Source organism: Pinus tabuliformis, chromosome 3_2, assembly GCF_031772625.1.
Source record: "Pinus tabuliformis cultivar Carrire ecotype Pingquan chromosome 3_2, CPIR1, whole genome shotgun sequence".
In the NCBI taxonomy this organism is placed as follows: Eukaryota; Viridiplantae; Streptophyta; class Pinopsida; order Pinales; family Pinaceae; genus Pinus; species Pinus tabuliformis.
The window spans coordinates 650,106,966-650,125,279 of NC_142302.1; the positions used below are offsets into that span (position 1 = coordinate 650,106,966).

The window sequence follows — 18,314 nt, forward strand, 5'->3', positions numbered from 1 at the left end:
AGGTTTCATTTTACATATAATACTTTTGGTTTGAAAATGTACATGGTTTTCTACTTTATACATATACACACAACACAATCAAAACCTATAACAACATAAATCACCAAAGTTTTTCAGTTTTTCTTATCTATGGCCACAGGCCTAGACAAAATCCACTAGCCTTCACCGTATGTGTTTAACTGCTCAAAAAAGATCAGCTATTAGGAACAAACTCTTCTTCTTATAAGAGACACATTGAAATGTCACATTAGGGCCAACGAAAAAATATCAGCCCAAAAAATCTGCAAATTTGCAAAAGCTACTTCACTGTATCAAGGGCGAGTGATCAATAAAATGAAATGCTCCTAAACTGCTCACAATATGGATCAGCGATTACAAAAGACGCAGAAATCAAATTATCCAAAGAAAAAACCTTAAACCCATATGCAGCAAATTCATAAAGGCTACCTTACCGTGTCAACAGCGAGTAAGTAAATCAATACAAATGAAAGGCCAGTCTAGATTTGTGCCAATTTGAGAACCCATTGACAGGACCTTTTGTGTTAATCGAAGGATTCGTCTAAGACTCCTACCAATCACAATAATAAAACATAAAATAAAAGCCAAATGTTGTAACAACCACCGCTAAAACGAACTTCAAAGGCAAAATCCAAATCTTTGCATGTCAAAAAGAATAAAGATGACGAATGTTTTGTATCACAACTACAGTTCTAACAACAGGATAAAATCACTTCAATCTCAACACCGTCGTACTAATTTTCAAAACGAATGGGCAAATGGGCAAGCAATCGTGCAAAACAAATGCCTAAAAGACTTCCTCGGTTATTGAGAAATATAGATTGCAAAATCTATCACGTAGAAAACCTATTATCTTCAATCTTTGAGTGAAACTTTTCAAATGCAAGTATGGTTAAAAAACGAACAACCATAATCAATCCAATTGAATTTAATACACGTTTATTGCAACTCCAAAGGTTCATGAAATAAATATTCCAAAGACTGCAGCAGTGCAAATTTACTAACTAGTATTTTAAAATTTAAATAGAGATCAGTAAAGCAAAAGGCTCAAAAAATACATAACCTTAACACAGAGATATAATGAACTGAAAAACAAAATTGTTATGAGTCAGATTCCCAGTTTAATTTAATATATGATATCAAAAACGTGAAGGCTTTACTTATAAGCCAAGCATGGTTTAAAAATGATGCTTTTGACAAGGCACAACCACCTAAAATGATGGGGAATCATAGAACATGAATGACTTTAGAGATATAAAATCTCAATGCGGCATCACATTTACTTGATTTTCTTCTTTGGCCGCAGCTGCACAAAACAAAATAAACAGATCAAAATCAGAGATTTGTCTCACGGGAAAACCAATCCCGTATTATAATGGTAAATTATCAATAGAAAACTAAAATTTCATTTACATGAACAATAAAGTATATGTGAAGCAGTTAACTTGATCTTACCTGGTTACTATGCCCACACTTCTTTTTCCTGCAGTTGACTGCTCGAGGGTGCAGACGAGCATAGCATCTGTAAAAGAATAATCCATGAATAATTAGGTTTCCATTATAATTCAAAATGCATTGTTATAGCTAACCTAGGAACAGCACTCAACAGTACCCCTAGACGTGCAGTTGATTGCTATAGGTTGCAGATGGGCATAAACATCTATGAAAGAATAATTCTGAAACAACTAGACCCCCCTTAACAATTAAAAATGCAGTGTGGAACTAACCTCGGAACACCACCCGGTTTCATAAAAAAAAGGGATGGAAATTTGTGACTCATTGTTTAGATGCTTTTATTACTACCCGAGTGTCTAAAATCTATACTTGCATGGAGTGTCAAAATAGAGATTAAGTTCACTTCATGGGCTTGAAAATTAACAGCAAATCAGTCTCAAAATTTGTCAAATATTATCAGAACCAAAATAGACATTTTTTCATGTCCTAAGTCCAATCACCAAAACCATATCACACGGCTAATATCGCCAATAAAATACAAAATCATTCTAAATTTCAATTTTATGACTTCATAGTCCAGGGAATAACGAAATTCATAAATCCAATCAATTTAGATCTTCATGAGCACCATGCCTGTCATTTTTTAAAGGTAAGCTTGCACAAAAGCATCTTAAACCAGGATTCACTATGCACCGAGAGTTGTTGGATAATTTCAGGTACAAACATCAATGTTTCCACACTCATTTGGTGTTCGATAAAATAGGCTTCAGTGGTTGTCGTTGCAAAGGCAGGAAATTTGATACCTCACAATACATAAACAGTCTAAGGTTGTAATGGATCTACGCTAACTATTACCAAATTCATGAATGCCTTGCCCATATGAACCTCGGTGTATATCCTATGCAAATTTATATTAACAAAACATTGTCATTGGCGTTACACGCACAAACACTTGGTGTGTGGAATGGGCCGCCTCTCAGTAAAATGGCTGTAATTCCACTAACAAGGCCCATTGGTACTTTTGCCACAGGGCAGAGACAAAGAATAATAATGATCACTTACCCAGGACATTTTATCTTGATTGTATTTTTATACAGGGAATGTGTGCCAAGACACACAGAACAACCATTGAAGCAATGAAAAAGAGAAACGGCGATCTCACATGTCGCAAGCAAAAACATTTCAACAACCCCTTGAATGAATAACAAATTGTGAACAGCATACAGTCGAATAGATAAATAGATTCAAATTTTAAAGAAAAAAATACCATTTTTACGAGAAGAGACCTAATGACCAAATATAAATCTGAAACTTTTCATGTACAAATTAAGCAAAATATTTAAAGAACTATTGCAACAAACAATTCTGAAAGGAACAGTTAAAACACATTTTCCTATAAACAAAAGTATAAAGATTATATTAATGAAGAAGTGGGTAGAAATTGGATATAAGAGGCGAACCACGAAAGTCATACCGAGTGAAAACCAGAAACCCGGTAGCATACAGTAATAAGATGATCTTAAGGGGAAATAAATCACATTACTAACTAAAGTATCCACTAGATCACTGAAATTTATTTTTAAAAACTGTCATATATAAGAAAAGCATATAGAGGAACCCTAAAACCAAAGAAATAATTAGATGAATAAAAAATTAACTTACTTTCTGCAAATCATCTTGTCTTGGTTGTACTTCCTGGCCAATGCCATCAAAGAAGGCTCTATAATACCCCCACGAAGCCTCAGCACAAGGTGCAAGGTTGACTCTACAAAATCATGCCCATCAGCCGAGATCAGACTCACAAATCCCATCACCATTGAAAAAAATACTTAAATATAACTATAAAAAAAAATGACCAATGAAGCCCGCATTACCAATAGACTCACCTTTCTGAATGTTGTAATCCGCCAGAGTGCGTCCATCTTCCAACTGTTTGCCCGCAAATATCAGACGTTGCTGGTCGGGCGGGATCCCTGAAAAATATTATTGCAGTGAAATAACCACATACGATTAACTTATGTTGAGTTGAATCCTTGTATATACAAAATATGGGTCGTTTTCTGCAACACAAAAAGATGTAGAAACTTGACATATGGGCGCCATGGAGAGGCCTCTTTACCTTCTTTGTCCTGGATTTTGGCCTTCACATTGTCGATTGTATCGCTGCTTTCAACTTCTAAGGTTATGGTCTTGCCCGTCAGGGTCTTTACGAAGATCTGCATCTTGCTCGCTGCCAACAATTTCTCCCCAACAATAGTGGACTTAAGAGAGAAATTATATCATTTGAGGCTTTTGTAGTCCGTCTCTAGGGTTTCAATGTTAGGGTTTTGTGGGAAAAGCAAAGCTATTTAGAGATAAGGCGCTGGTCACATGACCGGACTCTGATGGCCCGTTTCCTAACAAGTGATGTTAGGAAGGATATTGAGCAAGAGGCAAGCTATTTCGAGATAAGGTACTAGTCACATGACACGACTCTAAAGGCCTGTTTCTTAACAAGAGTGATGATAGGAAGGCAATCTGAAATGAAATGTTATTAGCATATTGAGCAGGAGGCAAGCCATTTCGAGATAAGGTAATAGTCACATGACACGATTCTAAAGGCATGTTTCTTGACCAGAGTGATGATAGGAAGGCAATCTGAAACGAAATGTTATTAGGTAGGTAACCTTTGTAATTTAGTTCACAAAAATTTCAAGAAGCATGCTCGCAAGCGGCCAAGGTAAGCTCTATGGAATACGGGTTGTTTAGGGAGGTCACAATTAAAAAAAGATAGTGTTTGAATAGCTTTTTAATTGTGTTGAATTTCACTACTACAACTACTTGAGGATGGGCTCGTCAGCAATGCGACCTAAGATCAAACCTAACAAGGATGGTTTGTCTTATGCTAGGGGAGGAGACATGCTAAAAAATCCAGTCAACTAAGGGTTGGTGTGGCCCAGGCTGGTGCAATCCCCTAATGACTTTAACGACTTAAATACCCCTGGGTCGCGACTCCTCAAGCCAAAGGTCAAACCTATCACAAACAACTTGATAAACAAAAAAAATAGCTTTTTTATGGAAATGGATTCAGTACCATCAAAAATCTTTGGGGCACCCAAAATCCTTAAGCGTGACAACTGTAACTCCAATATAACTTGGATTTCCCAAATTTTCTATCAAATTTTTACAAAATCTTACCAGAATTTTTACTATTTGTCAGACAAAATTGTGGCCTCGTTAAACATTGTAAAATATAAACTGTAAAATATAAAGTGTTTATGTTATTAAAAAGGAAATTAATTTTAACCAATTTTATTATTTTTTTCCTATATATTTTATAAAGATTTTACATTTCATTTATGTAGTCTTCCTTTTATAATTTTTAACAAATTTTATTATTCATTGTTTTTAATGGTTTTTAAATAAAGATTTCATTGATATAGTCTCTGTTTATTACATTGATAGGTATACCTATTTAAACCTCTAGATGTAGGCTTCCAGAATTTTAATTTTAATTTTTTCTGAATGAACACATAAGATTGAATGCTAGCGGAATATTCGTAGTCGTATAGCCTGATCGACGGTTGTGGCTTCATGGAGGACTCTTGCGCGTTACTCAACGTTTAATAAATATTTGAATCGATACGCCTCTCGCCCTGCACAATGCCACGTTATAAGATGAGTTACTTCATGACGCAATTATTCATTATGAGATGTGTTACTTCGCGATGTTACATTATTACTTCATGATGCAATCATGATTTGTGTTACTTCAGGATGCCATGTTATGAGATGTTACTTAACAAAAGGTTCATATTCATATAAAGGTAGATGGTACAAATAAACTTATAAATAAAACCCAGTTAATGAAATGAAATGAAATGATATGATATGATATTTTAAGGTCCACGAGACTAAAAATAGTCTATGAGACCATTAGTTCCCTGTTTTTCGCTTTTTGCAATTCAATCCTTTTTCGATTCAAATTGATGATGAGTTGGTCCAACCTTCCAACAATCCCCTCGCTAAAAAGATAATGTTAATGTAATGTTATGGGATGATGGGTAAATTTTGGAAGATTAAAATTGAATTTAATTAAATAAATATTTTGATTTAATTAAATTTATTGAAAGCGTTAATTATGGTCATTAGATTGATATCCCATTCGACATATCCAAGGTTTGGTTAAGACGGTTATGCCTACTCGCAAATAAATATTTTGATTTAATTAAATTTATTTAAAGTATTAGTTATGGCAATTAGATTGATATTCTATTTGACATATGATTAACATTGTTATGTCTAATGATGTATATCAACTATATGTATTAATGAGGTTGTGTTAGTAGTTATTTATATCTTCTTAAAAAAAAAATTATAAACTTGGTAGGACTACATCTTCATCATGTCTAACTTCTCACCCTGGTCGTGGGGATAGCACAAGATTTGAACCCAAGACTTTCAGTTCGGTGAGACTTCATTTCCACGGCCTTTGCCAATTGAGCTACCCCAAGAGGACTATTCTTAATATTGAAAATAAAATAATTGAATCATATTATAGGTGGACAAAGGGTTTTTCCCAAAGAACAATCTTTATTGATATGGTTTAGTGATAAACCCTTGCAGTCTCTTATGATTAGATATCCAAGGAAGCCTTAATTCAATGTCCCTGCACAATGTGCAAAATGTCAATCCATCTATTTGGATATTGAAAGCTTAGGTAGTGAAAACATGTCAATGATGAAGAATATTACATCCATTTGTGGGAGCGATGGAGGCGTTTCATGGACTTAGGGTTTCAGAGGAGAGCTTCTGCGCCGCTGCGGCCCCAAAAGATCTGACTTGCTATGGATCGGCTAGACGCCTGGCCGCTGGACACTCTGAACTTGCTGTCTCCCTTTGGTCCTGGGCCGGATCTATTGAGGAGAATGTTTTTTATGGTTCGAACCAAAGTAATCTGCGACCAGTGTGCTTTCCCTCTTTCAGGGTGCAGGTAGATTACCTCAGGGCGGCACCAGAAATCGTTTACCCGGAGTTTTTCACTCCAAAACAACAGGTTCTTACCTTGTCTCTTCTTGATACACCCTCCTACGTGAATGATATACATTAGCATGGAAAATCTGTCTACGACTATGGAGAAAAGAGGCGTTTGGCAGTTCCCATGCCCCATTTCGATGCGCTGTGGATTCGATCTGCCGACCTAGGGCAGATTTTAATTGGTAGAGCCGTAGATCAAGTATGGGGTGGGAGTAGGGAACTGGTTCCGCGGTGTGTGGAGGTTCTTATGCTCTTTGCAGCGCAGATCTGGGCTCCTACCACCTCGACGCTGCGTTTTAACAGAGGGCTCGAAGAGCATATCATGCAAATGAGCGACAGCCCAAATAGGAGCCCCGATCTGGGAAATGGCACATCAGATCGGGCAAAAATTTGCAGAACCGGGGTGGATCTACCATATCTGGCCAAATCTAGGCAGAAGCAAAATGGGTTCTCGCCAGATCCAGAAAATAATCCCGAAAAACGGGATCTGATCAAGGCAGACATAGCAGAACTGAAGCAAATCTTCATCAGAACAACAGAAGGCAGACACGTGTGCGTGCAGATCTGGGAACGGATGAGTATTTTGGAGTTAAAGAAAGAAATCCAGGACAAATTCGGAATTCCAATAGCACTACAAATCCTTTTATTTTCAGGGTTTTGCATGCAGGATCAACACACACTCCAGCATTACAGGGTTGCAAAGGACTCAACTATTATACTCAATCACCGATTGCGAGGTGGATCTAAGGGATCTACCTCAAAACCTACAGGCACATACCGCGATGCAGCAAAAGGGAAAGAGCCTCCAAAGGGGAAAGAATCTACAGCGGTAAATGCACCTCCAGGGCAGTATATCGTGGATCAAGTGCCAGAAAGTCCTTCTATCTCTCTGGATTTACCAGAGGTAAAGTACATTTTTTCAGATCTAAAAAAAATGTTGTTATCTGTAGATTTAACGGCTTTTGGCCTAGAACCGATGCATTACACCAATGGATTCACACGGTCTGGACAAAAAACTGCCAAATTCACCTATGCTCTAAGGGTTTCTTCATAGTAACTTTCCTCGTAGAAGAAGAAAAGGAAAAAATTCTCAATGAAGGGCCATGGTTTTGGGGCAGTGCGGGACTGTTTGTTACCCCATGGTTCCCGGAGTTCGATGCCAATACTATGGTGGTATCACGGATGCCAGTATGGGTAAGGCTGCATAATCTTCCGATACATTTCTGGCACTCCAAGGCCTTAATAGTTATAGGGAATACCCTTGGAAGAACGTTAAAGATTGATACAGAGAGACACATAAAAGGAATCTTTACTTTTGCTAGAATATGTGTCGAAGTAGATCTTAGCCAAGGTTTACCTGAAAGCATCATTCTGAGTTTCAACAATTCTCAGTGGAAACAACCTTTGGACTATGAGAATACAGCCTTCAGATGCAGGGGATGCCAACAAACAGGTCACCTGTACAATGCATGCAAAAGCCTCAACAAAAGCAAGCCACAACAAAGGAAGCCCAAAGGTTGGCAGAACATAGATGATGTTGCAAGGAAGAGAGCCTCGGAAAGGAAAGCCTCTTCGACACCAGAAGTTGAAGAATCAGAAACAGAAGAGGATGATACCATCATAGAGGAAGCGGAAACAGGGAATCAGAAGGAAAACATATCAGACAACAAGGCTCCACAGTTCAATCCAAATCAGGCAGAGAACCACCAAAATCAGGCAGAGATGACAAGCATGGATCAAAGCATGGGAGGCAACAAACGGCATCACCACTCAGACACTTCAGACTCAGACAAAGAAACAGGCTCACAGAATGCAGAAACACAGATAGTCATTGCTTCGATCGAGCCCACTCAAGGAGAGTGGCGCAAGGTCGAAAAGAAAAAGGGGAGAAAAACTTGAAGAGTGAGTTTTACTCACTGCCGGAATTCAGTTTTTCCCCCTTTTCTCTTCTCTCTCCTCTTTCTCTTTTCTTTTTTCTTTTGTGCACGTTAGTCTTCTAACGGTGTGTAACCACTCGAGCCCATGTGGCAGCTTACGGAATGCATCAGTGCATCTACTAGTGTAACTTTTCATTAATTCTTTAATAAAAGGTTACCGTTTTTTCCTTTGGAAAAAACATCAATGTGTCAGTGATAAAGAATATTGCATACATTTGTACAACCAAGTAGCATAATTAAATATTAGTGGTTAACTATGTGTTAAACATAGTTGATCACAATTGTAAGTAGTCAATCATATGTGTGAAAAAAAAGGTGGAAACTATGGTTGTCATAAGAATATAATTAATAAAAAACACAATAAAATGTATAAAATTTGAGTCTAACACAAACTCTTCTTGTCTTGTAATGATGGTGTGTTATGATTGTATAAAAATAACTGTGTATAATTGAAATTGTGTTTAAACTTGAGTAAACAAAGGTTCACCATTACACCTTGTGACAATGGGTAGTCGATACAACTCAATTAGAGGATAGAAACCATTGATTCAAATGATATCATTAGTCCATTGTGCATGAGAAGATCATCATGTTGATAATTGACCATTAATGGTAACACATTGGTTTTGATCATCATCCTTTCCTAAGGTGTATATATTACATGACGTAAGCATAAATCTTGTTTCAATCAAATGACATATTCCTTTCATGGGATTTTGTGATGATTATCAGTTAGATCAATCTTTATTCATTTCTCCTTTTCCTTCTCTTAAATGAAGTGAATCAAAGTCCTGCCAATTCCAATTCTCATTGGTTAGATTAGTGTTTGTTCATTTCCATTCTTTTTTCTCTTAATTATAGTGAGTCAAAATCTTGTCAATTCTAGTGTTCCTCTCAAAGGACATTTATGAAGAAAAGATCTATGGTCACATCCCTCACTATGTGAAATTGTCAACCATGCCTCTCTCCTCCCCTACGAGTGAATTCTAGAATACAAGACTCAAGGTTTGAATTGTTAAACAATAAACTTTTATAAGTGCAAAGTCCACAAATACAATGTAAAGAGGTGTTGCATTACAAGAACTACCATTGTTTATTGGTTTGATACCATATGTTACAATTTTAATTTATTCAAACATCCTTTCTTTGTTGATACCAACAAAGGGAATCTTACTTTTAGATGCTTTATAGTGTCCAAATGAAGAGATGTTAGATTATCTATTTTCATGTATTATGACTTCCACTAATGATGGTGACATGAAAAATTTGGCCACTAACTAATAGATGATTACCAAACAAGTGAGTTTGTTAAAATTCAGTTTTTTGAGATTTTAACAAGTCGGAGATTATGCCTTGACTAATACTAACTTTGCATTTTGTTTGACAAGTTTGGGCAATAACATCCTTAGACATTGACATTTATCAATAGATTTTGGATTTGTCTTATGGCAATCTCACTAAGAGATTCATTGGGAATCCAGTTATCTACAAGGTTGATACATATTGGAATCCAATTAGTTCAAACCCTTTTTTGAATCTATTGTGTGCATTTCTAGCATTGAGGTCAACTACGAGACAGATTGTTGTCATGTTTATGTGCAAGGAGGTTGTGGAAAGTCATGTATCAATGGATATTGATGCTTTTTGCTATTGTTATGATTGCAATTGGGTAGGTTTATATATATCAAATTGATTCCAAAAATTAGATAATCATTTATTACTCTTAACCTTGAACTTTTATTTGAATTGGTTTTCACTGCACCCATATTGTTAGTACTTTTTGTGTTTCTTTATAGGGGAGAAAACAAAAATAAATGATTTTGGGCACAAGACATTGAAAAGCTAACAAAGTAAGCTTTTCTCTGTTATGAAAATATTCACATCAAAAGGATATCAGTTGTTGACCTAAAAATCCATCAGATGTATGATGAAATATCACAATCATCTTTTTGTTTTTTGTCGCTCCATTTATTAAACTTCGTCACATAATTGATACATGGTCCCGTGCTAATGTAGATTTGTCTTCTCCTAATTTATTAATTATGGTGAGGGATTAAAAAAATGAGGTGCAAATACTTCAAAGCACATAAAAAATATTACTTATGATGGATTTATGTTGGTTTACATGCATATGTGCTTCATATTATTTTCTTATTTTTTAAAATTACAAATTAAATATTTTTTAGATAGTTTGGTTTATAACCACAAATAGATCTATGTTGGTGTATATGTGTATATGCTTGTTATTATTTTCTTATTTTTTAAATCACGAATTAAATATATTTTTAAATATTTTGATTTATAGCCGCAAATATTACACATCTCATTCATACTCAACCCTTTTTTTAATATTATGTTGGATGGACTCATGTTATGTGTCGTTGTGTTTGGCAAGGGAATTACACATCTCCCTCGCAATGGGCTTAGAATGCAACTCACTTTTCTCATATTTTGAGGAAAAAAATACCTGATTTAAAATGTATTCAACATTTTTGCATTCTATAATTTCCTTAAGTTTTATATTTGTGATCCCTTCTCAACTATGTTTTTATACGATAAGTTGTTCAGTTCAAAAATCCCATCCCCACGCCTAATGCATTTAAAGAGGGACACATGTTCAATATCTCACCCACCGTCAAGGTAGACATCTCCACCATACCTGGCATAGTTGAGGAAATCTCGTTGGGGGTAGCATGTTCTCCCGAATAAATTGCCTCCTACAAAGGCTTGTTCCAAGAATATAGGGACATTTTTCGTGTGGTCATATTCTAAAATGCTAGGTATCAACCCTTCAATCGTGGAACATCACATTGACACATGGTCAGATGCCCACCTAGTTAGACAAAAGCAAGGTTCACTCACGCTTCTAAAGCAGAAGCAATTCGGTAAGAAATCGATAAGCTTCATAAAGTCAGTGTTATCTACCCCAACGCTTACACATCATGGGTTTCTAACCCTGTACCCGTCATGAAAAAATAGGGCACCATTAGCGTTTGTACTGATTTCTTGGATTTAAACAAAGCATGTCCCAAGGACAAATATCCTACACCCTTCATCAACCAAGTTATCAATGCATGTGTTGGGCACGAAGCCTTGTCCTTCATGGACGACTTCTCAAGATATAACATGATCCAAATCTGCCACACAGATCAGTATAAAACAACCTTCACAACCCCATGGGGTACTTTCACCTACCATGTTATGCCCTTTGGCCTTAAAAACACTAGAGCCACTTTCCAGCGAGGCATGAACTATATCTTTCACGATTTGACTCATCTCATTCTAACCTATTTGGACGACCTCACAGTTTGTTCCAAAAAGTCCTTAGACCATATGGAATATATTTGATTGGTTTTTTCAGAGGTGTCGATAATATAACCGCTACTTGAACCCCCTTAAGTGTGTCTTTCGCATTATCGTCGGAAGATTGTTGGGATTCATAGTCTCCCAACAAGGCATTAAAGTCTACCCTTTGAAGGTTAAGGCCATTTGAGAGATCCCACCACCTAAAACTTTAAAGGTGTTACAAAGCTTACAAGGTAAGGCCAACTTCTTACAACGCTTTTTCCGACGATGCCACATGTGTGCATGTCTTTTTGCGTCTCTGCATTAGGGTATCCCCTTCCAATGGGATTAACAGGCCCAAAAATCATTTGAGGCCTTAAAAGACACATTGTCACATGCACCACTGGTTAGCCCATCTGTCCATACCAAGGACTATATTCTCTACCTCTCATCCTTAGATGTAGCCATAATAGGGGTACTAGTCCAAGAAGGTAATGACAATAGAGAGCACGTCATCCACTATGTCAGCAAGGACCTCTTTGGTCCTACTTTGAAATATGAGCCAACGGAAAAAACAACTGTATGCCTCATACATGCAGTCCAAAAGCTCTGACACTACACTATTTTGAGGGCTACCACTATCATCGCAACTATCAACCCCAAGTGATACTTTCTCACGCGCTGAATTATGAATTCGATCTTCAGTTTGCTCCCCCCAAGAGCAAGAAAGCTCTTATTCTTGCATAGTTCATCACAGATCTCCCCTTGGAATCCCAAGGGTCCACTGTAAATGATTCTCTCTAGGATGATTGCCTATTTGTTATATCCACAAACGACCCCCATTATGGTGACATACTCCTCTTCCTCTGAAATTATAAGTTCCACCCTCAACTTACTCATGATTATCATTGGCGCATTCACCACCAAGGCCATATATATCTCCTTATTGGAGACATTCTCTACCGTAGAGGCATCAACACCATTCTTTGTCAATGCCTTACCATCGAGGAAGTCGAGCAGGTTTTAAATGACGCCATAGCGAAGCCTATGATGACCACCACTCAGGGATGGCCACTACCCAAAAGATCCTTCTTGCTGACTACTCTTGGCCCACTCTTTTATGCGATTGTATTAAAGTGGTCAAAAGGCGTGAACGTTGTTAGCTATAAGCCCATAAAGCCCGAGCTCCTCCAAATCCCCTACATCTGCTCAACGTCGTTGGTATTTTTTGCAAATGGGGCATTGATTTCATCATTTGCAATCCACCATCTCAAAATGGCCACAAATACATAGTAGTTGTCATCGACCACTTTACCAAGTGGGCCAAAGCCATGCCCACATTCAACAACACTATCAATACTACCACACGCTTTTTCTTTAACCACGTCATCACGCAATTTGGCATTGCTAAGGAGTTAGTCTCAAATCAAGGTAAACACTTCAAGAACAAGATTTTCCAAGAATTATCCCAACTCCTTGGCTTCTCACATGGGTTTGTTTCTCCATACTACCCCTAGTCTAACGACGTGGTAGAAGCTATCAACAAAGACCTTAAGATGATGTTGCAACATATGGTGAACAAGCACAAAAACAACTAGCATCACATGTTCTTTTCTGCCTTGTGGGCATACTGCACATCAATCAAAACATCTACAAGCTTTACTCCTTTCCACCTGGTATATGGTGTTGAATTCGTACTACCCATAAAGTGTGAGATCCCTACTTTACACACGACTAGTTGAGCTTCTCCCAAACACTTCACTACTAGAACAATGGCTCTTACAACTATAATACATCGACAAAAGTAAACAAGAATCCCCCCAGCACAACGAAGCCCATAAAAAGAGAACCAAAGCCTCATTCAATCGCAATGCCACTCCTCGCTCATTCAATGAGGGATATCTTGTACTTTGGTATGACATTTCCAAGGAAGCCCTAGGACCTGGAAAGTTCGAAACCCTGTGGAAAGGACCTTACATTGTCAAACATTGCATGTTAAAGGGCACCTATGTGCTAATGGAGCCAATGGGACATGCCTCAAGGACCCCGTCAACGGGCTCTACCTTAAAAAAATCTTCCCTTAATCCTCAGTTAAGCCTTATGATGTAAATGCATGCACCTTGACTTATTTTTTATGATGATCACCTCATCATGGATGTACTCTAAAAACCATACTCTCATCATGTGTTATAGATGGATCATTCGACAACTTACCGCAATCGGTTTGTTGACGGTGCTTCTCAATGGTCGTAAAATCTTGCAACAACATCCTGAATGATATATTCTCCTAATCATATGATTCTCCACCAAAATGGACTTTGCATTGGGCTAGCCAATAATAATCAAGCAGAATATGACACTTTCATAGGCCTCTTGGCCGATGCCTCCTAGTTAGGTATCAATCATGTGCATGTTTTCCTCGATTCCCAGCTCGTTGTATCGCAGTTGAACATAACCTTCAAGGTATGTGTTCCTTTCCTTTTATCGGAAATTCCTACATGCACAATAATTAGTATGTGGTTTTGACCATGTCACATTTACACATACCAAGAAGTCAAAATCGTATTGTGGACCAAATCACTAATAAAATCCTAGATTGACAAGCATCACATGTAGATCATCACCGAGACATATAAAATACACTGAATGCATCCATCAATAAAATGCAAGTACATCACATGTATAAGAGCATCACACATTAAAACACATCATGAATGCCACAAAAAATTGCTCACACACACACACACACACATATATAATCCAAAAAATATAGTACATCAGTTGGTCTTCGCCAGAAAAATTAGCCATCCAAAAAAGGGGAGCATCCTCATAATGGGTGTTTCCCCGGTACATCATGTCATACATCTATGGTCTGGTCTCATCACCTCCTACACCACCTGTTGGAGGTCCTCTTACCGCCCCCTACCCTAGAACCAAAATCATTCACGTGGTGGCCACTACCACTACTACCTGGCAGAGATTTGGGCGCCATGCCCTATCTGGTGCCATCATCCTCTTGATACATCATCTCCTAACATCACCCATTCAACATCGAGCATACCCATCAGTTATTGTGACAATCATTGTCGTGTATCCTACTCCATTTACTCAACAGCCTTTGGAAGGGCTCGCAGCCTCTCGATCTCTCCCTAGAGATCTGTAATCTCTCCTCTCTTTGGCAGAGCAGCTATCTTCAATAGTTCCCTCTACATTGGGAGCTCCTCTTCTCTTCCCTCTTGCCAACATCGTTGCCCTATAGCAATGCCAACCCCACTATGTTGTCCTTGATCTGCCTTATCTCCACGAATCTACCCAGAGGGCGCCCACGCAGCTCAACATCTACAAAAAACACGCATTGTATCAAATACAATATCCATCATAAATCAAGACATGTACAAATCATAAAATGCACAAAATATACTCACATACTTGCTGGGCCCCAAGTGTCACTTGGGGGAAATCCCATATCAAGATCTCCCTTGAAGTCAATACCACCATAAGGAAACTATAGATTCAATTAGTGTTGGACAAAAACCAACCCTCGGCTATGGGCATCCAGTATCGCCCTACCCCCCGCCCACCTACTTCGTGTACTAATGGGACCCATCACCAGATCAGTGGATCCCTCAGTGGCCTAGGGGCCACCATTATAACCAGTTGCAACATCACCTCCCTCTCATAAAGAATGTGGTAGAGAACACTCCCATAGAGGAAGACAATCATTTCCCTGTGGAACACATGCGTGAGCTACATCACCTTTCTTGGTAGAGCAAACCACCCTAATCGAGAAAGGTGCCTGCCCACACCCTCTCTAGTATAGCGATTTTAATACCTGTGATACGATTTGGGGCCATTGACCCCACAAGGTGCACAATCATAGATGTCGTTTCTTGGATTTCCAAATCAAAGATAAAGGCAATTTGGATGTTCCCTACATCAAATTCATCCACCTTGTAGTACTGGTCAGCATAGGCCATCAACCCAGGCCCTCCATGAGAGAGCTTAGTCAGTAGCACCTCACCCTGAGGTACCAATCATATCACGAAGTAAACATCCACCTCAATGGTGAATGCCAACTTTGTCCCCCTAATATCAAACACCTACCCACAGGCTGTCACTGTCTAATCACAAAGCATAGGAAGTTCTCCTACGACCTCAACAAGGGGTTATGAAGATACTTCAACAACCCCCACCTCACTAGTTGATCAAGTGATCAATATTTAGCTCAAAAATTAAAGCTCTCAGAATCGCTCAAAACATGAACAACTACGTTTGTTTGGGTGATACGATCCCGACACAATTCATTTCATTCAAAACTGAGCTCGTATGAGGAAGATATCGCATTCTGTCCGCTTTGCCAAAAAAAAAAATCACTGCACAATTGGCAGTGTGTACTGCTGACATGGCAGGTGACTAGACAGGTCAAGGTTCATTAATGTCCAATGTGGTTTCGCCAAGTGGCACATTGCAATTGGTCAATATGCAGTGGCAAAATTTATGGGCGGGTCAGCGGAGTCAAACCTGCGACCTCGCCCACACAAGCTCCACGACATACAATTACACCCGCGCATTGGATCTTAATAAATTATGGTTTCCGTTTGTATTTGTTGTTTAACTTTTGGGGGGAGGAGAGGGCCAGCCCTGTCCCATGTGATCACTCCACTTAATCGTTGGTTAACAGTTAACCAAAAATCACGCCATTAAACGCGCTTAATGCGCCTAACCACCATTAACCATAATTAATCCTCACTTATCACTTAATTTACCTCCAATTTAGTTTAGCGGAGAAGTTAGTGGATCTGACAAATTCGGGGATTCCTCTAGTTTTAGCGGAGTTAATTGGAGTTCCTCCAGTTTTACTGGAGTTTTACTAAGAGAAATTGATTTTGCCATAACTTTTGCAAAATTTGACCAAATTTGGATCAGGAAAGGCATTCCTAGATTATTTGGATGTTTTGAGCATAATGAAGCAGGTTTCAGGAGCAGTAGAGCATTGTAAACAACATTTTTTGCCATTTTGAGCTAATATAGAGGCCCAAGCCATGGAAGTTGGACCAAGAAGATATAGTCGAGGAGGGGTGAAATCCTTTATCAAAACATTGTGTTAAGTGTTCATTTTGATGTTTTGTTGTACATTTGTTTGTTGTTGTTCAACACTTTACTTTCATCCTATTTTGCTCATGAATTTGACATAAAATTACATGTTTGTTCACAAACACCATAAAGGAAACCTATGCACATAAGCAAATGATAAATAATTGTTTTTAATTCCGAAGTTGAAATTAGCACAACAAAACTAACATTAAACAATAGATCACTAGTTAAGCTCATTCATGAGCATCAACAACCAATGTTGTGCGTAAATTGGGTCAATCCCCCTCTCGCCACAACACCATCTTACACAACGCATGACCCCAAAATGGTTAGTTATCTCAAACAAAAAAAAAATCAACCCAAATACCAAAAATTTCACTTTTGGCAACTCGTGCGTCTATTTCCAAAATAGACATGCGGGTGTCTCGCACTTGTTATCCCGATAGTCATGTTCATTGTGCGACTGTCCACCCAATACCTATTAGGACCTCTTCTAGAAGGCTTCATAGTTGTTTTTCCTGCAGTCATGCTTATCGCGGGACTTTTTCCCCACAGTGGCACTCATCGTGTGACTACTCATGTCTTACCCACGAGGCCCTCACCCAAAGGATCTCATAGTCATTTTTCCAAAAGTTACAACACTCACGTGATTGTTTTCCCCAAAACATGTGCATCTCGCATCTTAGATCCATAAACTTGAGCAACATGCACGAATGTTAGGCAGTCACCTACGCGAGTTTTGAGAACTTTCCCTAAAAAGGCTAGTACATGGCAATTGTATGGCCTATATACCCTTGACTATTGAATTCACAAAGGGGGTGTCAAGGCGACTAATCTGTCTCTGCTCACGCACAACCTAGGTACACTGGCTGACCGCAATAGCAGAAGCAATTCATGGGATCCACTCTAGAGTACACGTCAACGACCACAAATAAGGTGGAAATATGGTACCCTTTATTCCATTTAGAAAGCATTCTCATTTTTGGGCTTGTCTAACATTTCAAAGTACCCATCAGGTGTGCCTTTTCGTGTTTTTCAATACATTTTTTTTTAGTATGCTCGAGTTTGCATATTGTTACATAAAGATGTTTTCACTTGGGGTGTTGGCTTTTGAAGTTGCAAGTTCCCAGCAGCTTCTTAGTAAACTCATTCCCCCAGTGCCAATTGACAGTTAGGATATCATTCTTCACTTAGTATGATAGGTTTCCTTCAAATCTTTGCATATCCTCACATCATTTCTTTGCAATAAACCATAGGGTCCACCATATCGACCATGTTTACCATCACCTTCCAATTGCACATGGTAAACGTCCACGTCAGTCGATAGAGCTTCACCCACATGGATCATCCCACTTCATAGTTCCCTTCACATTATTGGTATCAATGACCATTCCCCCAGACCCCAAATACATTTCATACACATGTCTAGAAGATCAGCCTCATACTTCTCTTCTTTTCTCATTGCCTACCAACTCCACTCTCGGGCCACTATTCTTGTTTACAATCGAA

The 18,314-nt window shown here is 38.4% G+C and overlaps 1 protein-coding gene across 1 annotated transcript; it reads right to left on the reverse strand.

Moving 5' to 3' along the window:
- Positions 1-1,052: 1,052 nt before the first annotated feature.
- Positions 1,053-3,761, reverse strand: LOC149182314 (ubiquitin-ribosomal protein eL40 fusion protein). Its single transcript, XM_089416812.1, has 5 exons — positions 3,593-3,761; positions 3,360-3,446; positions 3,136-3,238; positions 1,474-1,540; positions 1,053-1,324 (listed from the first exon to the last, which is right to left on the reverse strand). Exons 1-5 carry the CDS (start codon positions 3,693-3,695, stop codon positions 1,298-1,300), a joined length of 387 nt encoding a protein of 128 aa, XP_089272938.1. The 5' UTR covers positions 3,696-3,761; the 3' UTR covers positions 1,053-1,297.
- Between the last annotated feature and the right edge of the window lie 14,553 nt (positions 3,762-18,314).